Source organism: Lepeophtheirus salmonis, chromosome 8, assembly GCF_016086655.4.
Source record: "Lepeophtheirus salmonis chromosome 8, UVic_Lsal_1.4, whole genome shotgun sequence".
NCBI classification, from domain to species: Eukaryota; Metazoa; Arthropoda; class Copepoda; order Siphonostomatoida; family Caligidae; genus Lepeophtheirus; species Lepeophtheirus salmonis.
In genome coordinates this window covers 31,470,886-31,496,429 of record NC_052138.2, presented here as the reverse complement: position 1 = coordinate 31,496,429, position 25,544 = coordinate 31,470,886, and the positions used below count along the sequence as shown (strand labels likewise).

Genomic DNA, 25,544 nt, shown 5'->3' with positions numbered 1-25,544 from the left:
CCTGGCCCTGCATTGGTTGGATATAGTTTTGTACAAATTGTACTTTTAATTTATTTTATTAGTTACTTAGCCCAGAGGCGTCCGCAGGATTAAAGGGGCTTTGTTTTAAAGTTAAAAAAATCATCCCTTTGCAGAAATGTCCTTTTTTTACGAAAAATAAATCCTTTTAAATTTTATTTATAAAAAAAACAATGATTTTTTCCTTGCTCCAAGACAAATATATATATATATATATTTGGGGGGCAGCCCTTCCACCCCTCCTCTGCAGACGCCCCTGTAGCCTCTTGTATGAGTAGGTCAAAGCTTGTAAATGATGACTTTATGAGAACTCGTGCATTCAAACATTTGTTCGACATCTTAAAAACTTAAAGTCAAACCATAGGTAATTGAATAATATATTTTTTTGAAGAGGATATTTGAACGAATATCTTCTTTTTTTTTTAAAAAAAGACAGTTTTGAATTTTTTTTTAAACAAAATTATGACATAAATTTCTTTTTTATATTGACAACTATTTAAATTTTTCTTTAAAGGGGGGGAGTAGGAAGTAATGGGCCCTATGGCCACTTTTTGCACACTGTATTGGTATATTCATACATTAAGAAAAATACATGTTATATATAAAAACATTTTAAGAATGTTCTTCTCCAAATAAAGTGATCAAAGATTTTCCGTTTCCACAAAAATGTTTTGTTTTTTAAATAAGAAATACCTTTTGCAATAAAAAAAGTCACCCACCTAAATATTACTTAAAGTCTTGTACTTGACGTAAAAAATAAGGACTCTGTGCAAAACTATTTTACTCGAAATTTCTCTTGTTAAAAAGATAATTAATTTAATTCGTATTTAAAAAAAGAAACAAAAGGTTCCCGTATGTATCCCGTACTCTGTCATGGTTCAACCAGCCCTGCCTAAAAAGTATCATAAAAGAAACGGATGAGAGTTGTTCAATATGAATGTATCCAAAAATGAACTTTAGACTTCCTTCTTACAAATGTTTGACCTAGAAAACTCATCAAAAAATATCTAACTTTGTAAGAAATAGTTTAGATATTTAAATATAATCTACACGTATCCCTAACAATGTACACCATATTTGATGCAATACAGAAAAGAAAATCATATGTTACTTAAAATAGTAAATAAATCTTTATATATAGCCTATATTTTCTTTTTCGCTTTAAAAAAAAAATGCTCGGAATGATTTGACATGAATAAAAAACGAGAAGGGAGAATAATGACCTTGCAGTTTCTACACAAAAAAGAAAAGAAATTAACGCCCATTATTTTTGTTCTTTCCTTGAGTTACAGTAATGATTCCTAATAAATTAATTGTCACTCGCTTTGAACTGTTTTTGTTTAGTATTCCCTCGAATGTTTGATTAGCAAAGTGGAAAAAATGGCTGTTTTTTTTTTCTTCATCTCCTCTTCCGTGACTTTTCACACTCTTTGTACGTAGACATAGTTGATCCGAGAGAGTGTTTTTATTTCCTACATATTATGTAGGTATCATAAAATAAATCGCATGGATTAAGTGGTAGTTAAAATCAGGAAATATTTGACACCTAAGGCTTAAAAATCCTGGAATCCATCGATACATGGGGATCCCCTTCGAAGAAATCTTTGCATTTTATTGATTTTATTGAGAAATTCCAACTTTCTTATTCATTCTATGATCAGTATGACGTAAATCAAACGCAGATAAATGAAAATCTATGCATATTCAAAGAAATTCAACTACAAAATGCGTGAGGAGCTGAATAAGTAATCAGCCACCAAATATGTATATCACAATTAGTGTTGGATCGGGCCCAGGACTGATTTCCTCATTTTTATTCTGTTTTCCCTCCCCTCTCCATATTTCAGTTATTTTTTTTATCTGTCAGATGTTTTTACCATTCATGAGTCTTAAGGACCAAGGTTGTATCCTTAGCAGTATTGCAGTTCAAGCAGTTCCGGGGCTTGAACCGCTTAAACCGGAACTAGCCAATTCGGACCGAGACCACAATAAATTACTTATCGTTCTCAGTTCTTTGGCTTTTGTTTCTATATAGATTATATGTATAAAGAAAAGAAATTAGTTATTATAAAAAATAAATTAGCCTTAATCAATAAGTCAATTTTCTGAGTTTTTTATTTTGTACAATTATATGTACAAAGCCGTTTTCGAATGATTTTTACTTGCCAGGTTGATACAGTTCTTCTGAGTTTCAAATAGCTTAGGGCTTCTAATGGATCTGAAAAGTGGTTTTACGCACCACATGGTGTAAATACAAGAGGGAAGGGGTGGGGTAGACTATGGATCCAGGTCCACTACTAAGCTTGTAGGGCCCCTATTATATTTCTTAAGTCAGGGTTTCCCAAACTTCAATATGTCCAGCTACCCCTATACTAATACATTTTAAACTGAGGCCCCGTTTATACGAGTTTTCAGAGCCCTGGTGGAACTTGGGGGTACTAAACACTCTGTGTATATGGTAGGTGCCGCCCTGTTTGTATGGAATATCATTTCCTGGGCCCAAATTTTCTAGTGACGCCCCTTGTTTTAAATTCCTGTTACCAAATTGTTCATGTACTAAAAAGAAGCGAGACCGAAGATCGGAACCGAGACTGATAAAACTGGACCGAGACCTTTCAAATAATAGAACCGAGACCGATAGAACCGCTGAACCTGAACTGGGAACAACAGATTAGTCGTTTCTTCAGTCTTAGTTATTTTTATAGCTATTCATCACTTATAGCTAAAATTAAACAATATACAAAAGAAGAAAACGTATAATGGATGATTATTATACGTTCAAGCCGCACACCTTCTATGACGTAGTTAGTAAACTGCGTCATTTTGAGCTGTTGTAGTTAACATAAAAGACGGATAAGGACTGGTCTCAGGACTGACAAATTTTATTAGGACAGGGCTATTAGGAGTTGAGTCCTTTTTTTTAACGATCCAACTCTAATTACACGTTGTTGTGAAGTATGATTAATTTTATGACGTCACCAGTGTGATTATAGTATGTTATAAATCAAAATTGATTCCCTCTGTATGCACTTATAGAATTCCAAACAGAATCTTTATACCAAGGGTTCTGCTTTCAGGCGTATTTTTTCCGGGAGCGGAAAATAACTTATTTTTCCCCACATATTTAAAAATACGTTATCCGGAATCCTATTTAATGATAAACTTCCTAGAATTGAGAAACTATAATTGCAACCCTCATTTATTCAGTTATTTATGTGATTAATAACAACCTGCTTGACGATTAATATGGATTACCTTCCACACTTTTCAATAAGCTGAAAAATTAGAAATTGATGAAATAACTAACAACTCTTGATTGTTACAATGATGATTAATCATCAGAACGGGCGTCTGCAGGGGGGGGTGAAGGCTGAAACCCCCCCCCCTCAAAAAAAAAAAAAAAAAAAAATCCCCACCAAAATTCAATTTTTTCGAACAGCTGCGCATTTTTTATTTTTTTCCAAAAATTTAACATTTGAAAATTTTTTCCCAAAAAATGTAATTTTTTTTGGACTGCTGGGGTTTTTTTAAATTTTTTCTAAAAATATAATATTTAAAACTTAACTTTTAAATTTTTCCCCAGAAAATTTCAGTTTTTCTAAAAATTTCTGGATTTTTGAATTTTATTTCCAAAAGATTCAATATTTGAAATTTAATTTTGAAATTTTTTTCAAAGAGTTTAATGTTTAGTCAACTGCTTTGGATTTTTGAATTTTTTGTTCAAAAAAGTTTAATATTTCAAATTTAGTTTTTGAATTTTTGTTCAAAAAAGTTTAATATTTCAAATTTAGTTTTTGAATTTAATTTTTTGTAAAGAGCAGTGGACTTTTGAAGTTTTTTTCAATAAAAATTCATTTTAAATAAACAGTTGTTTTTTTTTTTGACGTTTTTGTTACAAAAAGTTTAATATTTGAATTTTTTTTCCAAACAGCTTTAGTTTTTTTTTTAAATCCCTAAAATTTTACTAAAAAACTAAGCATAATACTGCGGACGCCCTTGATCAGGGTTATCAGTGTGCAATCAATCTCTTCTATCCTTTTGAACAACTTATAGTGATAATATTAATATTAATTAATCAATACAATGTATGTATTGGTTGAAGCATTTATTGACCTATCAATCCATTCCTAGCACAAGGATCCTTTCAACAACGATCAATTAATCATATAGTCCAACAACTTCCGCATGCAAATGAATCAATATTTCTAAAGATGGACTATACATAGAAAATGATTTAGTACTTTTTGATATCTTAGACAAAGAGTCATAAATGAGAGACAAATTGTCTAAGAATACATCAAATTATAATACATATGTAAAATAAAATTTCAAAGAGGTCCCTCTCCGGAAATCCTTTTTAAATAAAAGAACAAACCCTCATATGATATCCGCTTTGTCACTTCAACAATTAAAAAAGGTGACATTTTTGACAAATTCAAAGGCCTCATTTAAATAATGATTTATGGGAGTGGTTTTATTGGAGGACTACAAGAATCACGGAAGAAAACACTTCATGTCATGATAATTATTTTATATATATATTCTATCATGTCCAATGTTGTGATAACGGATTTTTCGCGTGTTTCTTTGTAAAGGGTAAAATGTAATAATTTTGGACCCTCTTCAATAGTAATATGTACGCAGTTTAAAAGTATTTTTCCTCACACTGACCAGGCTGGAGACGTGGACTCATGGACGGTATTATTATTTTATGTACATAGGTGGTTCTTTAGAGGTCAATAAGGGCACACTTTGTCGTTCATACTTTTATATATCGCTTATTCGTTGAATTTCACACAGAGCAGCTCTGCCTTAAATTTTATTACTGTTGTTATTATTATTATTCGGACGTGTGAATCGAATCGAAGAAAGATTTAAGATGTGCTATGTTATGGAGTTATAATTTGTTAAGTAACAATAATATCCCCAGAAGGGAGAGAACGAGTATTTTGATTGAAATTTGATGGGAATTGACCTCCTCCATGATGTTATTGAATTCACTCGACTCACTGTCCACACGTCATAAATATACATATAATTTACTATCCATTGATGTCATCGGTTTCTTTAAATCTTGCCATGACAAATATATTGGTTCAAGTACAAAAATAATATCAGTATTTTGATCATTGTCCTTAAAAGCAATGTTGTAACCGAAAGCCTGTTCTTGTCTATGGGATTGCGGATTCAAACTTGGCCTCAATAGAGCCCTATGAAAGCTGGTTGTCCTAGTTTTTTTAGTAATAGGGACAAGGGCTTCTAGGAGAAGGGTTTTATGAAGTTGGATTCTCTTTGACAAATAGCTATAAAACATAACAGGGCATATTTGGCATAAATTGAATGATTGTAACACTTGTTAGAAAGAGTTTAAATAAAGCAAAATAAGAACCCCCCTATTATATAAATAATAAAAAACGGAACAGTTTCAATATTTATCAGGAGCAATTAGTGTTGAATCGGTCCTCGGACTGATTTACTAATCCAGCCGTTTTTTGACGGTCCCATCTTTTTTACTAAGGACCAATACATTGATCTTTTAGTCCTTCTTATTTTCTTCATTCCTAGCTGGGATTGAAGAATATTAGAACTAAGAAAATAACAGATGATTGCTAAAGCGTATAATAATATATTTTAGTCACACACTTCCTTCGCATAACTTCAGGTATCTTGTCTCACTGATAGAGGTTATGAATTATGATAAAACTTCCGCAGCTCAAATGACGTAGTTAGTAGTTATAACGTCTTTTTAGCTCTCTTAGTTTCCATAAAAGGCTTATAAGGAACAGTCCTAGGACTGACAAATTTTATTAGGACCTCAGAGCAATTCACATACTCTTACAGAGACGAAGTAGGATTCTTGTTTGGAGTAATAGAAGGCAGCCTAATTTGTCAAATGTTTCTCTCCTCCCTTCAAAAAATGAATCAAACCTAACCCTTTCAACATAATTGATTATTTCATGAATGAAATAATCTAATTTACAACCTAGGGTTAAAAGATTTTCAACAAAATATATACTAATAACTTTCGGCCTTCTATTTATTTTTAAATATAGATCATAGATAAGGAATACATTTACATATATACATACATAATATTGAAACATATTTCAAAAACGATTGACCGATTGGCATTAAACCAACTTGATTAGTCGATTTGAATACTGCCAAGTCATATTTACAATAATATTATATATGTATACTTTTCATATACATTATATCTTATAATTTTTGAATCAGTCAATGAAGGTCAAAACATTGCTATGACGGATGTTAAAAAATATTTATATTTAATAACTAATATCGATTACAATATTATGAACAAATCATTCAATATAATCCTCATTAGCATCTATGACCAGGCTAAAAGGAATATGAAGTTCTTGTCGACTTTTTAAATGTACTCGGAACTAATGAAGTCTTAGCCTTTGTTAATGTAATTATTTAAATTTTCAAGCTCCAATGAGACTTTTGAAGGCATTGTTAGTCTACGTATATCTAGACAAAAAATCGAGTTGATTTAGATTTTGACACTTTGTAGCCATAATTCCTTTATTTTGACGCTAGGCACAGGCTTTTCCTTACGGGTGTGATGACACTCTTTGACTAAAATTTTGCTGTCAAATTTGAAATAATTTATGTAAAAGACATAAAGACATTTTGTCCAAAAATGGAAATATATTCTCAAAATTATGATTTTTTACTTTGTGTCATTTTAAAAAGCGCTTATTATTGTCAAAAAAAAAAGTTATTCAAAATTTGTTTTAACATTCTTTCAAAAATTGTCAAATATATATAAGTAAATCAACACTAATATATGTGTCTTATGTATTAGGTCCTGTTCAGTTTTCTAACCGGTTCTTTTGGTCCTTGGAACCGGTCATACGAACTATAAGTCCTTCCCTTCTAAGGACTCTCAGCTGATCTTAAAACTAGTCCTTGGACGATATTTAAGGTCGTAGCAGACCTCCAGGCGCTTGAATACATTGTACATTGTTCTTAAGGAGACACTAGTCCTGGGATGATGTTTAAGGTCGTACCAGACCTCTAGGCGCTTAAATACAGTATAGATTGAGCTCTGCACATTATTCTCCCTTCTAGACAACTCATTTTTTGTATTGCTCTCCCCTTTCTTTATAAAATGAACCTAGCGTGAGAATGTTGATACTTTATTATGCCAAATAAGATATCTTTTAAGAGTATTGCACATATCTTGCCGAAAAAAATCATGTTATGACTGCAATATAGAACGAGCATAATATATTTTACATAGTTATATAATTATTTTTTAAAGGAAAAGAAATTATCAATGACGTCATGATTTTACCATTTCTTAAGGACTGACAAGTGGGACTGGACTGGACCGAGGTCCTAAATAAGGATCGACACAATCCTAGTCACATCCTGGCTTTGTATTCTGAGCTTATCTTGAGTTGATCTTAAAACTAGGTAGTCCTGTGATGATGTTGAAGGTTGTATCAGACCTCCAGGCGCTTGAGTATAGTGTAGTTGTCTTCGAGTAGACTCCCGTCTGCATAGTATTCTCCTTTCTAGACAATTTGTTATCGTAGTACTCTGTTATATCTTTATAAAAGGAAACAATAATATTGTATACAGTAGAGTGAGCCGAAAATCGATTGATTGGGTGTATTGGGGAATTTTTAATACTATGAAAAGTTATTCCATTTTACATTTCAGAGCAATTGTATTTTGAAGGTTCCTCATTTGAGTTTCTAATATTAATTATACATCCTTTGTATATTTTTTTCCACCCATTATTATTAAGAATTGTCAGAAGTTGCATTCCTGACCATGAGTTTGACTAATTATAATTAATTTATAATAATCAAAAGGTTTCAAGTTTCGCTCTTATTTAAAAAAAGGATTTAGAGTTCCCACAACTCAAATTCTCCATCTTCAGTTCAATATTTTATCATTTTCATCATTATTCTTGAAAAGAAAAACAATGATACTTCAATTTTGACTTATTTGTTAAGGAAAGTGATTTTTTTAAGCGACGGGTGAGTCAGATTGGACATGATCACAAAAGAAAACAATTAAATGAAAAAAAATAATAATAATAATTAGTAAAGACACGTAACAAGGACGATTTTTTATTTATTCGATCTTATTTGATGACTTCGAGACCAATTTGGACCAATATTTCGGTAGAGACTGTGATTTCAATTGAAAATTGAATTTCAATTATTACATTCTTTGGGAAAAAAAAAAAATCAAAAATCTATAGCTATTCATAGAAAATTAAATTTTTATGGGTGAAAAAATTTCAAATTTTTTTTTTTTTTTCAAAAATCCACAGCTATAATAAAATAAATTGATTTGCTCTGCTGCATAATTTACCTGAATGAGGAAAAAAATCTAGTAAAAATAAAATATTTCTTAGTTTAAGGGGGCACTACCTCCCTGCGTACATATCTGTGACCATAAACAGAAATGTAATCCTTTTCAAATGGTGGACCAATTTTTTTATGTCAATATGTAGACTTATTCTTTCCGGTCTCAATCTACAGCACATTTCTCCCCGCTATCCTGATTTATGAATGATACAAATATGATTTATGCAACACACGTTACTTAATGTGACGTTGTTGTTCGATTTTCACAATTTCGAAACGCACATGACATCATCAACAATTCATATTTGGAATCAGTCTAGACCGAATTGTAAATGAGACTAATCCAAGCCCGATTACATGATGGTATAACCTTGTATTTCTATTAACCTTGGGAACCTCTGAGCCCCACTCCCTCGAGCTCATATTTTGTTATTTTATACCAATACACAACTTTTCTCGATACCCCGTGTTCAAAATTCGAATAAGCTGATTAAACCCCCTTAAATCTATTAGTTTGTCAAAAAACACTTTATAATTTAATGACAAATAATCATGAGATAATTAATATTGTGCATAATATGTATTTCTTCAAAGATAATCTATAAAAATATTTAAATTGCAGATATAAGGAGGTAAGGCTTTACCTAAATTAATTCTAAATATTTCTGTATACCTAACAATCCCATATCTAAGTCGGTATAATTAGCCTATCTATGTATAAATAGTTACTCCTATGGATGTTAACAAACTTTAACACTCTCATATGTGAGCAAAATGAACGTTTAAAAATCAATTAGTGTCAGAATTCTCACGAAACTACAGCAACAATCAATCTACTTTGTGATAAATGAACCCACATCTCAAGAGTGTTGTTTTCACCGAAAAAAACAACAGAATTAGAATACATTTGTTGGATCTTTGTAAAGGAAGTATCATTTTTTCTGGACGAAAAAATCAGGTGCATTTCCTAGGTATCAACATTGGACAAATACAGTCAAATCCTAATTAAAGAAACTGTTTTTTTCGAGACGAAAATTTGATCTCATACGGATTTTTTTCTTATTTAAAGTTAATAATATAGCTGAAATTTTTGTATATAACTGAATAAAATATATTTTATTTATTTACATTTGTAATATAATATTTATTTAATATATTCCGTAATTATTTTGTGATTTTTTTTACCGTTAAATGATGACACCAGTGGTTTGAGCCCTCCTAAAAGTTCCTGAAGTTACAATTTTTTTATCATATCTAATAAATATTAATATCTGTTTTTTGGTGTTATCACGCATGGAATCCAAAATAGTCGAACAAATCAGTATGAAATTGAACAAGTAGACGTATGAAATAACAAAGCATATTACTATGATAATTTTTTGACCGAAATAGAACCTTTTTTCCATTCTCTCTTTCTATATCTCTCTCCTTCCTTTTGTTTCTTATTTTCTGCCTTCATTCTATGTTTATATTCCAATCTATTCATCCCTGCAACACGGGGCACCCTTTACAAGTATATATATATATACTTGTAAAGGGTGCCGTTGTAAATGATTATATATATATATAATCAATTTATATAAGTAATTATAAAAACGAGTTGATAATTTTTGGGTCTAAGCCTCCCCCACCCCAAAAAAAAAAAAAGTTTAAAGTCAACAATGCCATAGATAATGTTTTTGATGATATTGTGAAGTCCGTTAAATTCAATAAATCGTCTTAATGAGTCATTCATATTCAGTTTTTCTGTCAGAATTTGCTCATTCTACATTTTTCACCCTATTAGAAGGCCTTCCTTTTCCGACTAACATTCCCAGAAGGGATGAATTTGAATAATTACATAATTACATTCATTCCCATCAAGACTAAAATTAGGAAAGAAGTTGATACTAAATTTTTACGAGACAATAGGTGTAAAAAAATTATTTTAAAGGATTTATTTTCTATAAAATAGGTCATTCGGTCAAATGATGTATCAGAGGAAAAAGTTTAATTTTTGTTCGTGGTGTCGGTCTATATTTAGGACAGGAAGCTGCAGTGCCGTCCAATCCAGTCTTGTTCCGATCCAGTTCAGACCAACAACTATAAAGTTAGGTCCTTGATGACGTCCCCTAACTTTATTTCATCTTTTATAGTTCTAATATTTCGAGTCCGAACGAATGGTCTGATAAGAACAGTACAGAGACTGGACTGGATCGAATAAATAAGGATTGACACAACACTAGTTATAATGAGTCAGTCCTGAATTAGGACTGAATACTACAGTCCCGTACGATTAAGTCTCGTTCCAGTCTAGTTCGGTCCTCCATATCAGTCACGAAACTTGTAAAGTTCCGTATTTGACGACGTCACTCAACGATATTTCTATTTTTCAATAAGTTATATTACTGACTGTGTGAAGGACGTGTCTCAACACTAGTTGATGTTTGATACCCAAAAAAGGAGAAAACCTGATTCTTATCCGATTGTTTTATTTCATATTTGTTTAAAGCTTTAAAGTTTATGTAATAAAAGATTTCTATTAAAGAGAATATTTCTTTCTGGATTTGACTGTTTAATGCAATTTCTAAAGTATGGAATCTGATACTACAAAATGAAAGTAATTGAATGAGATTCTGTGCTTATAATTAATATTTGTTTAATAAATTGGCTAACTTTTAGCCAATAAAATAAAATGAGAACTCTTAATAAACTTTAATACAAAGGGAATTACAGAGATTAAATTGAATTAATGTGGTTGATCTTGATTCCATCTCATAAAAAAATCATAAAAATATTTGTGGTCTTTCATTTTTTATAACATATTTTGATAATCTTTTAAACAAAGTAAAAAAAAAAAAATCAATTTCTGAAATTACAACTCTATTTCCAAGGATTTATCATCAGATAAGATGTTGAGCTCTGTGTAAAGTCTAAATATGTAAACATTTATTACTATAAATTATAATAAAAAACAGACTCAAATTTATACATTCCAATCGGTTTTTAGACCATAAAACCATCATCATTTGTGTTTTACTAGACAAAGTATTTAAAAAATGAAGTTTGGCTTCATTTTTAGTTTATAGACATAATTAGCTGTTGTCATATACTACCTAAGGTAGAAGATGACTGGCACCAAGAGTCACGCAGTTTATCCAATTGATGATATTCAATAATCAAGAGTCTGTGGCACTCATTTGCTAATGAGAAGAATCTAAAGGAGAGTGAAAATATATTTAATACTTTATGGAAGCAATTAAATAAGTGAAAACATAGAACTATTTTATGATACAACTGTCACGTTGTAACCTTTATTTTACAATGCAACCTTTTCTTCGACAAGAAACAAAGAAAAAAGGCCCAAAATCAGTTGGTACTTGGTAGTTAGCCAATTCTTGCAAACTATGGAACTATTGTTCAATGATTCTTAGGAAATGTTCGCGGCTTAACAATAGGTCATTCTAATTCAACCAATCAATGTTCAGAACACTGATTAGGAGAAAATAAACAGAAAAGTCAACAGCTGACAACAAAAAACTATGGTTTTTTTTAACTTTAACTATATCTCCACTTGTTGACAAATTATTTTTTTATATTCTTGAATGATTAAAGCCTGTAATGTTCTTATACACAATATGTACAAAGTAAATTTTTTGAATTACTTCAAATGTTCCCCTAAACAGGACTGTTGCTTGGATTTTGAAATCGTCGATTAGTCTAAATTATCAGTCTGTTATTTTTTATCACATAAAAACAATTTGTAAAGTACATTACATATTTTTTTATTCAGTTGGGCATACTTGGAGTTAAAAGCAATCTTAAAAATTATTGAGGTCCTGACGTCCTTGAACTCATTCCTGACTACAGCTCTATTCCAAAAGGCACACTTTTTATCAAAAATTAGATTTTCTAAAGCTTACATTATGTACTATACAGGGGTGTCCGCAGGGTGGGGCTGGAGGGGAGGTAGCCTTCCCCTAATCTAATAGGAAAACAAGAGGGAATTTTTTTTTTGAAGGATTGTTTTTCTAAAAGAAAGAAAACGGTCATTTGATCACATTCAGCAATGGAGGATTTTTTTTTTTTTTCAAAAAAAAACTTAGTACATCTTTCATCTTATTAAAATAAATTTGATATGAAGTGACCATAACAATATGATTTGCAAAAAAGAGGACTTGCATCCATTTTAGGAAGGGAGGAAATAAAATATTTCTAAAATTTAATTATAAATTATTAATAAATTTATCTCAGTTTTTTAAATTATAAAAAACATTCTGATATTGGTCTTTTTTTAATTTGATTTTTCTTTACAATAATAACACAATAATTGCATTAGGGTGTATTTTAAGACTACTTTAATAAAAATTACCCAAATAATAGTATTCTTTGGCACATGTTGAAATTCAAATGCCCAGAGTAGCATAACTTATATATACATAATAACCATTTCATTTGTTTATATTACAATAAAAGTTAGTATCAATTAATAGTTGGTAATTAAGAGGACCAATGTTGTAAGACGTGGAAATTGTACAACTTCCTTATACAAGTTAAAACTTGTACACACCCTATGTATGTCCATTGATTTTGATAACTTGAAATGCCTAAATCTCATAACAATAATATGTACTATTTACATTTTTACTTCATGTTAAAACTCTATTGATGATTATGCCTGGGGTGATCAATCGTACTTGTTTCATAGAACATATCCTTTTTTACATCCTCTCCGGGGCGTCCACTGAATTTTTTTCTTAAATTAATTATATATCCCGTTTTATAATGTATAAATGGCGCATGTTTTTAAAATCTACTTTTATTGAAAATAAGTTTAAAAAAATATATATTTATTAAAAAAACCCAATGCCATAACCAAGCGGCTTATGAGAAGGTCTGGACCCCGAATAATTTTAAAGCATTATTGAGGGACTGAAACAATAAACAAGAATAAATAGGATTTTATTCCTAAATGGATTAACTTCAAAATATAAACCCCTTCTCCTAAGCCGAGTAACCTCTAGGAAATCCAAATATGGTCACTAGGGTGTACCAAAATGACGAAAAGTGGGAATTTGGTATCGCCGGATATTTTTTATTTTATTCTTTTAAACAAGAAAATCAAACGTTCAAAAAAATGTTTAACAGTGTTGAGTGAAAACATGGATTCAATCGTGATTCTCAAACGTATGATATTTATGTATGTATACATATATTATTTTCTTATATTCGAAACAATGGATATCCCTATTCCAATCACTTCAACATTAAGTTGCGAATTGATTTCGTGAATGGAGTTAAAGTCTCTTAGTCGAATCTTTTGAGAAGAGCTACAATATTTGTTTAATAATAATATGTATTTATATAAAACAGAAAATCATTAGCATTTGTCTACTTTTCTTTTCTTATATGTATACAAATAGAATGGATATCCATAAATCCCCATCAAAGACGCCCAAAATAACGAACCCTGGGTTCATTCTATTTAGGTACTGTGCGTGCTGCCTTCTGTTTTCAATTACAAACAATTGCATCATTTAAAGACAAATTGTTTGTAATTTATCAGAGCAAATTTACGTTCTATCAATTCAATAATAATAACACCCAATTTCGGGGCTCATTGTTTCAAGTAAAATAATGCAAGAGGAGAATGAAATAAATTAATGAGAGATATGGGAAAGAGTCCTTCTTCCATCTGTTGTAGGCTCTGGCGCTGTGGGGGTGTTACATCACAACCAAACAAACATTCGACTGAAAGGAAGAAAGAAATTAAATACGATCAGCTAGGGAACCATAGGTTGAATGTACAAACACATGCAGATGAACCCCCACCAACTCCAACTTGCCACATATATTATGTTGCGCATGTACATATATTATTATTTATTTACTTGGGAAGGAGTTGATCGAGGAGCAGATGGATGGGCTTTTTCAAGTACTTGTTGCCTAAATGCTTTGTTGTTCATTGTTGTTATGTTTAAAGGAATAAATAATAATAGCAACTACCGAGAAGTAAATTCATAATTGTATATAATATTGTATTTGATCGCGACAAGAGTCTGAACATAATTTAATCATTGTAACAATGTTTTAAACATAAGAAATGGGAATAATCATATATAAATATAGAAAATATATAAATATTTAATAAATAATAATAGGAGTATAAATAGATTTTTTGGGTTATATAAATATACGGTAAACAAGAAGAGATAATTATCTATAATTAAAAATATATGTCATTAATAATTATATTATGGTAAGTAGTACAGAAGAAAGAAGAAGTCAAAGCTGAGGAAGGAGGATGAACAATGGCTTAGGATGATTTGATTTGAGACACTAGAAATTGAACATTCTTTGATGACTTTTTGATAAGCTCAAGCGTTTGATTATAGGATACATTCTCCAAAGATCGCCCATTGACTGCAATGATGCGATCCCCAGATTTCAAACGACCTTCTACAACCATAACTCCGCTGGGATCAAAGTCACCAATATAAATACCAGATGGTGTACCCGTAATTTTGACTCCTAACCGGCCTCTTGAATCCTTACTCAATACAACGGCCACAATTTCTCTTTCTGGCTGAGATGACTCATCTGACTCCATTTTGTCGAATCTCTCAATAAGAGAATCGCTTAGGCTTTCATTTTGCTGTGGAAGGAGATTATTTTCCTCATTACCCACTTTAGTTAGAACTGGTTTGGGTTTGGGAGGGAATGAAACATTTTGATAGGTTGTTAAGACCCGTTGAGGGAGAGACTTGACTTCCATTGTATCAAAGTCCAAGTCCAAATTTCTTTTCTTTGGTGCAGGGGGGAGTGTGCTCAAGTCGGTTGTGAAACGAATCCTTTCACGATGAAGAGCAGACATGGAAATTCGAGTTCCCATTCTCATGCCAGTACTTGTAACTTGAGATCCACATTGGCTCAATCTACCCATTGCAATACGTCTAGTTGGATTAGCGGATTCAGACCTTCGACGTTTTTGATGGTCGGCAATAGTAGAAATGCGCCGTCTAGAAGTTACTCCTCTGTGGAGGGGTGTTTCAATAAAGTCCCTGATGGGTTTTTCTTGAAGAGGCATTCTTTGGGCTCTATTGTTTGAAGAGCTTTCATCATCATCTGGCTCCAGATATACTTTGTATCTATCATTAAAATAAAAAGAAATTTTAAAAAAATCCAATAAAGACGGCAATGTTGATTAAATTTAATTTAAGGAGTTATTTTTTTACCTGTAGTTTTTATCTGGAGTGCAGTTTTCTTTATTGGATGTGTCCAAAATACCATTAATTCCAAGATCATTGGCCATGGAGGAATAATGTGTAAGTCTCTTGACGGTAGTTGAGGCCAAAGTGGTGGAGCGTTTCAATTGTTGATGATTATTTGAAGTTTGTTGCGTGGAGTTTGGCTTCTCTACCTCAGTGGTAGTTGCAGGCTTTGTGTATAACTTTCTTTGACTCAATTGACGTTTACTCAGAATTCTATTTTTTAGGCTCCTAATGCCTGACATACTTGGTTCTTTATAGTTGATAACAGCAGTTACATCAGCTTCAGATGTTTTATTAGAGGATGAGTAGCGCATTTGATTGTGACGTTGATGGTGAGCAGCAGAGAGATCAAACATAACTTTTGCTTGAATATCAATTGGCAAATAAAACTTGTATTTGGTGTTTTCAGTTGGACGCTCTGACTTAACAACTAAGTGGAAATGACTCTTATCAAATTGAATTCTGACAATTTGATTCCAAAGATAAGATGCAAAAACTGTGTGAGCACTGGCAGTGAATGACTTATCAAAAAGGAAAATACCCTGATTATGAATACCAACAAGACGCTTTCCATCGCGAATCTTCTTGTTTTCATAGACGGTAAAGAAATGGAAACCATAATGGCTCAATTTCTGAATTTCTTTACAAAATTTGACTTCAGCTTTACTTTGACTCTGTCCAAAATAGGCTTTGTGGAGCTGTGAAAGTGCTGCATAAGCTTCCTTCCTTCCGAATTCCTTTATGATTTCTCTAGGTAGATAATGATCCAATACAAAGTATTCTCCACCATCATGAATATCATCATTATAATCTCCAAATTCTACTTGAAGAGCCATTGCAGCAAGACCAAGGGCTTGATTGACACTTAGACGGAATTGAGATTGGACAAAGTCTCTCCTGCATTGCAAATAAAATTGATGCTTATTGTTGGGATCTTTGAAAGAGGTATCAATATCTTCCGGAAAGAATTTAAATCGTAGATAAAGAGCAAAAGAGTCACTAGAGGATTGACATCGAGCATCGTTGAATGAGGTTGAGTCCTTCCATCCAGAAGGAGCTACTTTTGATAGTTTTGTATCTGTTGATAGAGGAAGATATTCTTCCAAGCCATTCATTGTTGAAAGAGTAAATAATGATGATTCTTTGATATCTAAGGCCTGAAGTGATCTTTCCAACACTTCACCTGCTGTAGCACTAGAAGGAGTGACATGAACGACGATTCTTTGACCAGAAATCATGACAACAGTGACTCTTTTTGATATACTATCTCTTCGTGAATGAACAGTCATGTCCAAAGTAATAGGAGATTTCTCACTCATAACGAAAAACTCAGGACCAACACATCTTTTGGTTGCAGGTACTGGAGACATTGATATTTTAGTTAAGGGCTCTACTACTCTATATAGACGAGAAGGATTACGTTTGAAGGTTTTGGGTGTTTTTGCTCTTGTATTTTTAGCTGGAACTTCTGGGACAACTTCAGTATGAATTCTCTTAGGAGGAAGTGCTGGAGGAGGTGTAGAGGCTTCAGATGAAGTACTTGTATCAAGTCTCGAAAATTCTATTTCATTATTTTCTACTATTGGAGATGAAGGTAGAGGCCTTGATCTATATTGATTTAAAGTACTGGTAGAACTAGATCCTAGGGAGCATTTGCATAATTGGGCTATAAATTTTGCTTCAGGTGACAGTATGGATCCGACTAGACGTTTGAGTTCATTGGATGCAAGGCTGTGAACTTCGTTAGCTGTTTTTCCTCCGTTCATCATTTGATTCAGGCAGTTCTCCATTTTATTAGAAAGAATCGCATTTTTAGAGGCTGACTGTATGGTTTTTGCGAGTGAGTAAATGGCAATTCTTTCGAATTCTGAGGAAGGAATTTCTTTTTTGTCTGTGAGAATTTGAGGGCATAGATATTCATCTCCAATAGTAAAGGACTCGTCACTTACTTTGATGCTTCCATTGGATTTAAGCATCATGTTTTCTGGAGAATAAATAGTGGGTTTTTTGTGATAATCAAATTTTTCATTGCTGCATCCAAGAGAAGAAGCTGCAGCAGAGATAATTGCCCAACATTCAACTTCATTTAAGGGGCCATGTCTGAGTGAAATGGCTTTTCTGAGAGAGACTTGTGAAGAGGTGACTGTTGTGGTCCACTTTTTCATTTTGATTGTGAAAAGATAATTCTCTTTGAATGAAAATGATTTCAGGTCCTATGTTATTGTGGCATTTAGACTGAAAAAAATAAAGTATATATATGTATTTAACTATCATTTGAAAAATAAACATGATTAAACAAATTTGTACATCCAACAATAACAACAGATGAGGAATGAATCAACAAATTTAATAGTTCTTAAATCGATTTTTCTTCTGCAATAACTATAAATAGTGTAGCAGAGTAGAAAACTAAACCACAATAAGGTAAGCACGTCATGAGAAAAAACAATGAAATTAGGGAACTTCCGATCATTCCCTTTTCCAATCGTTTCCTGCCCTATGGAGACTAGACCAGATTTCCTTTATAACTATGCACAATGACCTGATTGGTCAGAAATACACAGCTCATTTCAAACATAAATGAGCAAAAGTACAAAAAACGGAAAGCAACGTTTGGTTATAGAGAATAATTGTTGCACAGGAAATAAATTTGGGTCCCTCAATGGGCAAGACTATAGATAAGTATCAAAGCACTTATTATTACTATTAAATATCCTTTTTAATTGAAAAAAATAGGTACACATAATACTTAAAAAAGAGCAGATGCTCAATATTAATATATATATGATTAATGTTAAGTAATTCTTACCTTCAATTATCGATATAAATTATAATTCGTGTATAGCGTGAAGCACTTGATATTTATATCTATGTAATAATGATAATCTTCTGAAGAAATGAATTGTTATTTTTTTAAAAACTCTTTAATTTTAGTGAATAAATATAATGAAGGAAACTCTGTGACCTATCAAGTCTCAAATTGAACTGATGAAGAATGGTTTTCGAGGAAAGAAGGTAGTGTGTGAAGAGGGTGATGATTTCACCCGCCCGCCCGTCTGACGCTCACTCGCAACATTCGAAAACGGAAGGATATAAAAAGAAAAAGCCATAAAACGGCTCTCCGAAAGGAATACCGATGAATTAAATAGGTACAAAGAATAAAAAAAAAAAAGAAGTGAAAAGCATAGGTATATCAAGATAATCATAATAAATAGATTATTTTAAACCGCATGGTACTATTTTTTTTTTTGTTGGTTGGTATTTATAGCCATTAATGACGGTAAATAACATTTATAAAAAACTATAACTTATATTTTCTTTAAATATATATATATATTATGATATTGTAGGAATTTCAACTCTAGAAGATCATTATAACGACATGAATATCCATTGTACAAAGGTTTAATTTGTAAGATCAAAAACCCATCCAACCAACCTAAAAAATCTCTCCCATATTACTAGTCACATTTTATAGTACATAATACAGGGGTGTCCCTAGGGAGTGGTCTGGAGGGGCTGTACCCCTCCCCCTAAATTAAGGAATGTTTACTTTTTACTAGAATTTTTTGAAATTAAATTTTTCTTTTAAAAAAAAATTAAAAAAACAGCCCCTTTTTTTTTTCCCAAAAAAAAAAATATATATATATATTATCAAACTGACGCCCTGTAATATATATATATATTTTACAATGATATCAATTCTATTAAATTGAAATAGGAAGTTTTCTGACGTCATACATAACAACATAATTTAAGAAAACACCATCTTGGGTGCTGAATTTAATATTTTTACTTTATAAAATGGACAAATTTCCTATAAATCTTGATTAAATTTCCTCAAATAGCTTTAAGAATAAATAAATAAAAAACTCCTGCATTGACTTGATGTCAATGATAAACCGTGATATTTGAATTAAATCAATTAATATTTACTGAAAAATCCCTTCATCATGTCTAAATGTATATATAAATATATCTATTTTGATTGAATAGGGACAAGAAAAGTAAAATAATTAGGGTAAAATACCTTTTCATTTCCATTGCTATATTTAATTTGTACCTACCATAAGGAAATAAAATTATATAGTTATGTAATAACATCTTCAATGTAAGTGTGCCCCATATATGAGACGTAACGAATTTTGGGAAATTATTTATCAAGAAGTCCTTGATTTTTTTCTTTAAAAATATCAGAATAGAAATGATGAAATCATAATGAAAAAGCCTGCTTATATTCAGTCCTATTGAATAATTTTTTCCACATAACATAGTTGATCAATTATGAAGTTTTAAAATTTATTTATTTTCATTTTTTTCACCTACAAATTCAAATTTATGCAGGGTCAGATATATAATGAAACAAGGGAATTGAGAAGTTTAATTTGTTAGTCCCATTTTGACATCCAAAAGCTCACTATTTCCCTTAATATGAATGAAAAGAGGGGTTATATGGTAATAAAACTTGGTTGGTTAGGCCACCAAAATGGCCGATATAAGAAAACACACTATTATCAAAAATTGCATCATAATTAAAGGTTTGCAACTCATAGGTAATGACTATATAAAATGACCATCTCGACGCACCGTTTTTTAAAGTTAACGGTTATTAAAAAAAAAGAACATTTTAACTGCTGTACGATAACTGTAAATTATGAATAAGTGGAGGGGGCATGGCCCCCTCCTCTCCATTCAGCCGGCCCTTAGCGACAATTTTTTTACAAAAATTACATTATATTAAATATTCAAGTAAGGATAATCAGTTTTGCATCAATTAGGGATTACAAAATAGGAAAATTGGAGAAAAATATATAATCCTCACAAATGTAACAGCTTATTTATGGTACCCAAAAGTTTTGTTCGGAATACCGGTACTAAAGTGATACCGGAGTACTGATGTATTTAAAACAGTACTAAAACTAAATTGGTACAGGAGCCCGTACATGCAATGGGAATATGTTATTAAATAAAATAATCATTGATTGAGTAGCTCTCCAAATTTTAGAGCCCCCCCCCCCAAACTTCAAATAAATAGAAAAGTCCTTTATAATTAAACAAAGAATGGAAATGGGCATCTCTCTCTCTCCATATATATATGTAGAAACCTTAAATTTCTGATCTACCTTCTACTCCTAACAAAAATCCTACTGCCGCCCTTAGTGCATGTGAATTACTAGTGATGTAAATCCCCTTGAATTTTTTAGCTAGTCCGTCTACATATGCTCCATTTCCAAAAGAACAAGAATACAATTTCTTGTTGATCCCTCGTCCTGAATATAATGGCCATTTTATTTTATTATTTTTATGAATAAATGCTGGCTATTTCTCGATAGAAATAATATAATAACTACTCTTCTAATAAAATATTACTAAGCAATATTATGATACAGAATCAAATAAAATACTTAGTTGATTTTTATAATATGTCATTCATTTTTAAAAATGGCGAATAAATAATATGACAGTGATAGTCCGGGAGTATAAGGGATAAATGGCAGTTGGTACAATTGACTTATTTGGCTAACTACTAGATGATTTCGGGTATGTTTCTCTTTCTTTTAGGAGAAAAGGTTGCGTGATACAATAAAGGTAACGACGTGACCCATTACAGACAGGATTTTCATCACTTTGAATTACCTTAAACGTTTTTATTTTATATTTTAGTCAAAGTATCAAAGAGTACCAAATTATTATATAAGAATGTATAATGATGTAATAATCTATTTTTATTACATCGAGATTTGATATATAATAAAGTTAGACCCGATATATTTTTGATACACAGTAAAGAGTTAACCCCCGTATTTATCACTCCTATTTTGACATTCAAACATGGCAGTAGCACACCATTTTCCTTAATCTTATGGGTTTAAATAAGTGGTTTTTTTCTGTAAAAAAATTGAAAATGGCAAACAGCAACAGTGTTAACGTCATATGAAAATATTGTATAAGGATATAATATAGAGTTTCAATAATACTAATAAAATCCCTTCGAGAAGCAAGCCCTCTAAAATATTCAAGGTTGTAATTCAATCACAATATATTATATACTAAGTATAATACACAAACTTGTCATGGACCTCAATGTCATATCAAATGATTATTTTTTGGTCCTCCTCATATATATTATATAAAAAATCTCGAAATAATTGGCGTAAAAACTGTAATAAGACACACAAAACATCTATTGTTAAAAATGATATCAAAGAGAAAAAAAAAAGAGTCTTGTGTTAACACAACAACAAAAACATTGTATTAAAAATTCACCTCAAAAAGGACATCCTCATAAATTAATCTCATTGTCAAAACCAATTTTGGGATCTCATTCCAAGGGAAGTTATTAATATGCCACAGATTTTATTGAGATATTTTTACTGCACTCTGAACCTACTCCTTTCCCCCTCTCAAATGACTCTACCTCAATATAGTTCCGGATCCATAAAAATTAATGAGCATCTTTCAAAGAGGAAATTCATTCTTAATCATTCTTAAAATAGTTATTATAATATGTACCTATACATTACATAATCATTATTCAAGAATGCAATAAGTGAATACCTTCTGAAGGTCAACTCACAAGATCTTGTCTAGATACACACTTAATTATTGTTTCAGTTGGGAGGGAAAATAACTATTTAAAAAAAGTGATTTATTTGAAAGATGAATTTTTGGCGCCCTTGTTGGACGGAGTGCTTATCAGTTTTGAAGCATCTATTTTTGCGCACTGTGCACGAAACAAGACGACAATCATGGTTGTCTTTATTGTTTTTAACTCTCAGTTAGAGAAAAGGAATTGAGGAATTTCAAACCCCTTCCTTATTATTGTATAACTTGACTCACTTGGAGAAGAAGAAAAGAAGGTGATCTTTTTAAGTCAGAAGTGAAATATGAAAAGGAGGATATAAGTACAAATTATGTGGATACTCATTATCAAGCTACTTAAGGAATTCAATAACAATAGTACATTGTGTACATTTGTTCATAGGAATTGTGAAAAAAGGTCACACAATTTGTGGGAGTAGAAAAGATAATATCTATGTACTCTCCTCTCGTTGTAGTAATACTCAAATATCTTGTTTGTTTTATACTAAAAAAGATAAATAGGTCATAAATACCCTCTTGAACCCCGGATTTCATTTTGTCGTGTAGTTATTCACCAGAGAATGATGAAAAATAAGTTCCTTAGTAGCAAGAATTACAACATGACGGTTTTTTCAACCCAGTACACACACACACACCTTAATAACATATCCGGCACGAACCTAGGATGAGAAGAGAAAAAAAAATCAAAGATGATTAGAGCAACAACGCCTTAAAAGTCATTCTGGAAATGAATCATTTTGTGTTTTAGACAGGATTAATTAATATGACAAGTAAAAGAAAAAAAAATATAAAGTTATCCTGCCGGATGTTCCAAAAGAAGAAAAAATTCATAATGACTGCTTTTCCTACATAGAAATCATTATCATCATTATTATATTATGTACAACTTTTCTTGTCCCCACCCCCAGAGAGAACATACGTAAGATCTCGTAAATAATTCACTTCTTCTCAACGCTAGACGATCATCTTCATCATAATTTTCCAAGAAAGAAATATGCCTAATAAAATATGTCAACCTCTCCCACTCAATCATAAATTTTGGGAGAGGGAAAGAGAGCTTTTATGCATATATACATACATACATTCTTTGAAGCAGCGTCTGTTTTCATAATCATACTAACATCCATACACACTCAAGGGATGACAGTACATATATATATATAACATATACATGATCATTAAACCCTCTCAAACTAAAATAATTTGCATAATTGTTGGAATTGTTTTGTAGCACGTCAATTACTCAAGACATATCATTAATTTTAAAACTACATATGGTTACATACGTACTTATATACAGATATAGACGTTCATACATTTACACTTATGGTTGTTAGATGAAGTCGAGAAAGCGTTGTTGTGTACATAGAGTCCACACATTTTTCCCACAATGAAATAATTAAAAAGTAAAAAAAAATCAAAAATATGAATGCCTTCAAGCAGGAATCCCTAAGAAGGGATTGATGAACTTCACATGTGTAATCATCCTGCTCTTCCAACCATGATTGGATATGGTAGGAATTTCTTATACATTTATATCTTAAAAGACATGGAATTTCTTCCTTCTTTTTTGAGGCTGAAGAAGATGTATGAGCTTATTATTAATAGTTCTCTTAATATGTTATATATATATAGGTCAATTGCGAAAAAGAAAGATGGTAGATAATGCATCAGAGACTCGAGCGGTGATTTCTTGGAAAGTGATGAAGATCATTATACATAATAATATATAATATTTCGAAAAAGGGAAGATAAAAAAGAATTAATCATGGAGCTCATAAATTACATTTTTCTTTCCAAAAGGTATTCTTCAGGAGGGATCCATTTGGAGCAGGAACTCCGAGTGGATCTAATGCATGCATTTCATGGTTCGTATCAACAGACACCTCGTCTCCTTTGAATAAGTATTTTCTTGTATTTCAGAAATCCTCTTGAGAGATTGCTGCTCTGTCTAGTGACTTCTCAAGAGAGACAATCTGGAATCCCTAAAAAGAGGTAAAAATCAATCAATCAATAAAATAATTATATTCTATTGATAAATAAAGTGATAAGATCCTCTCAAAAAGAAGAAGGATCCGCTGCGTCTACCGTCAAAGAGTTTCTTATCGTTTTGTTAAAATTATCCTGGGAAAATCCAAGTGAAAACCAGACTGAATGACTCTTTGACTTACCTTGTCACCGCAAACCAAACTTTTCTTTGTTTTCTGATTCCGTAGGAATAAATGATACAGAGGGGCTCGACGCTCTGTGTCACTAGTTTTGAAGGCATCATATAAGAGTTTTACTCTTCTTCTTTTCCCTATGTTCTTTACCGGTCAAAACAAAAATAGGCAGGTTTGGGAGCTAAAAAAAAGAAGGAATACAAACATGATTAATTCTACGCGCATCATGACGATGATGATCTGTTTAGGCAGATGTACTTTTATCATGGTCATGGAAAATCGGCTTTGAATGACATTACTATTAATAGTATTATTATCCCTAGACGACGTGATTTCTTTTACGACTCAATTTGTCTGATTTAATTCAAAATCAAAATAAAGAAAAGATTTTATTTTTATGGTTTTAAATCCTTTTAGCATTATTCAACAAAAAAGAAAAAGAAAAGTGATTTCGTTCCGGAAACAAAAGGGAAGAAGATATTTAATGTGATTTTTCGGAACGAGATATTCGTCTTGGCTTTGTTTTATACATAGACTTAAAAAAAGTAATAAAAAGTCCTCATGTACAAACTCCATAATATCATTATTTGGTATTTTCTTTTATTGGATAGATATGTACGCACTACAACAGGGTTTAACGATCATGAGAAATCCCTTCTACATAATATTTAAGTCCCTGCAACAACTCTAGGTGGCGTTTATTGGTATCTGATTAATGATGCTCCGGCCGTATATAACATATATTTTCCTTTTTTTATAAATATATTAATGATGTTTAGTTCTACAAGTCGGATGATGTTTTATCGTTTTTTTATGTCTAAATTCTATTTATAAAATGCCAATAACATTTTTTGTACAAAAAAAAAAACATCATTATTTTTGTTACTTAACAACATGGTATTTTGTTGTGTATCTTCTAGGTACTGTAAATATTTGCTCTTGATCCTACTCTTCTTTGACGTCATCATTCCAGCTGCTAAAAATAAAATAAAAGAACGATTTTGTCATAGAGAGGAGCTATGGATTTTGTACTCTATAAATATGTAGTAGGGTTGTGAGGGCTCGAACCAAATATCGAATTTGAAAAAAATAAAAATAACGTCGACATCATATTTATTTTGAGTAGACTTTTTTTAAATCATTTTAAATCTCAGGAA

The 25,544-nt window shown here is 31.4% G+C and overlaps 1 protein-coding gene across 5 annotated transcripts; it reads right to left on the bottom strand.

Annotated features, from left to right (window-relative positions):
* Window positions 1-14,364: 14,364 nt before the first annotated feature.
* On the bottom strand, window positions 14,365-24,557 carry LOC121122784 (tyrosine-protein phosphatase non-receptor type 13). Of its 5 annotated transcripts, none has more exons than XM_040717832.2 (5): window positions 24,397-24,557; window positions 24,012-24,210; window positions 22,738-22,884; window positions 15,587-17,857; window positions 14,365-15,499 (listed from the first exon to the last, which is right to left on the bottom strand). In XM_040717832.2, the coding sequence occupies exons 4-5, from the start codon at window positions 17,785-17,787 to the stop codon at window positions 14,668-14,670; spliced, it is 3,033 nt and encodes a 1,010-aa protein (XP_040573766.1). In that variant the 5' UTR covers window positions 17,788-17,857; window positions 22,738-22,884; window positions 24,012-24,210; window positions 24,397-24,557; the 3' UTR covers window positions 14,365-14,667. The 5 variants fall into 5 exon arrangements, with proteins under 5 accessions (XP_040573766.1, XP_040573767.1, XP_071746437.1 ...); XM_040717833.2 differs by having other exon boundaries at window positions 24,012-24,201; window positions 24,397-24,516; XM_071890336.1 differs by having other exon boundaries at window positions 24,012-24,201; window positions 24,314-24,480.
* Between the last annotated feature and the right edge of the window lie 987 nt (window positions 24,558-25,544).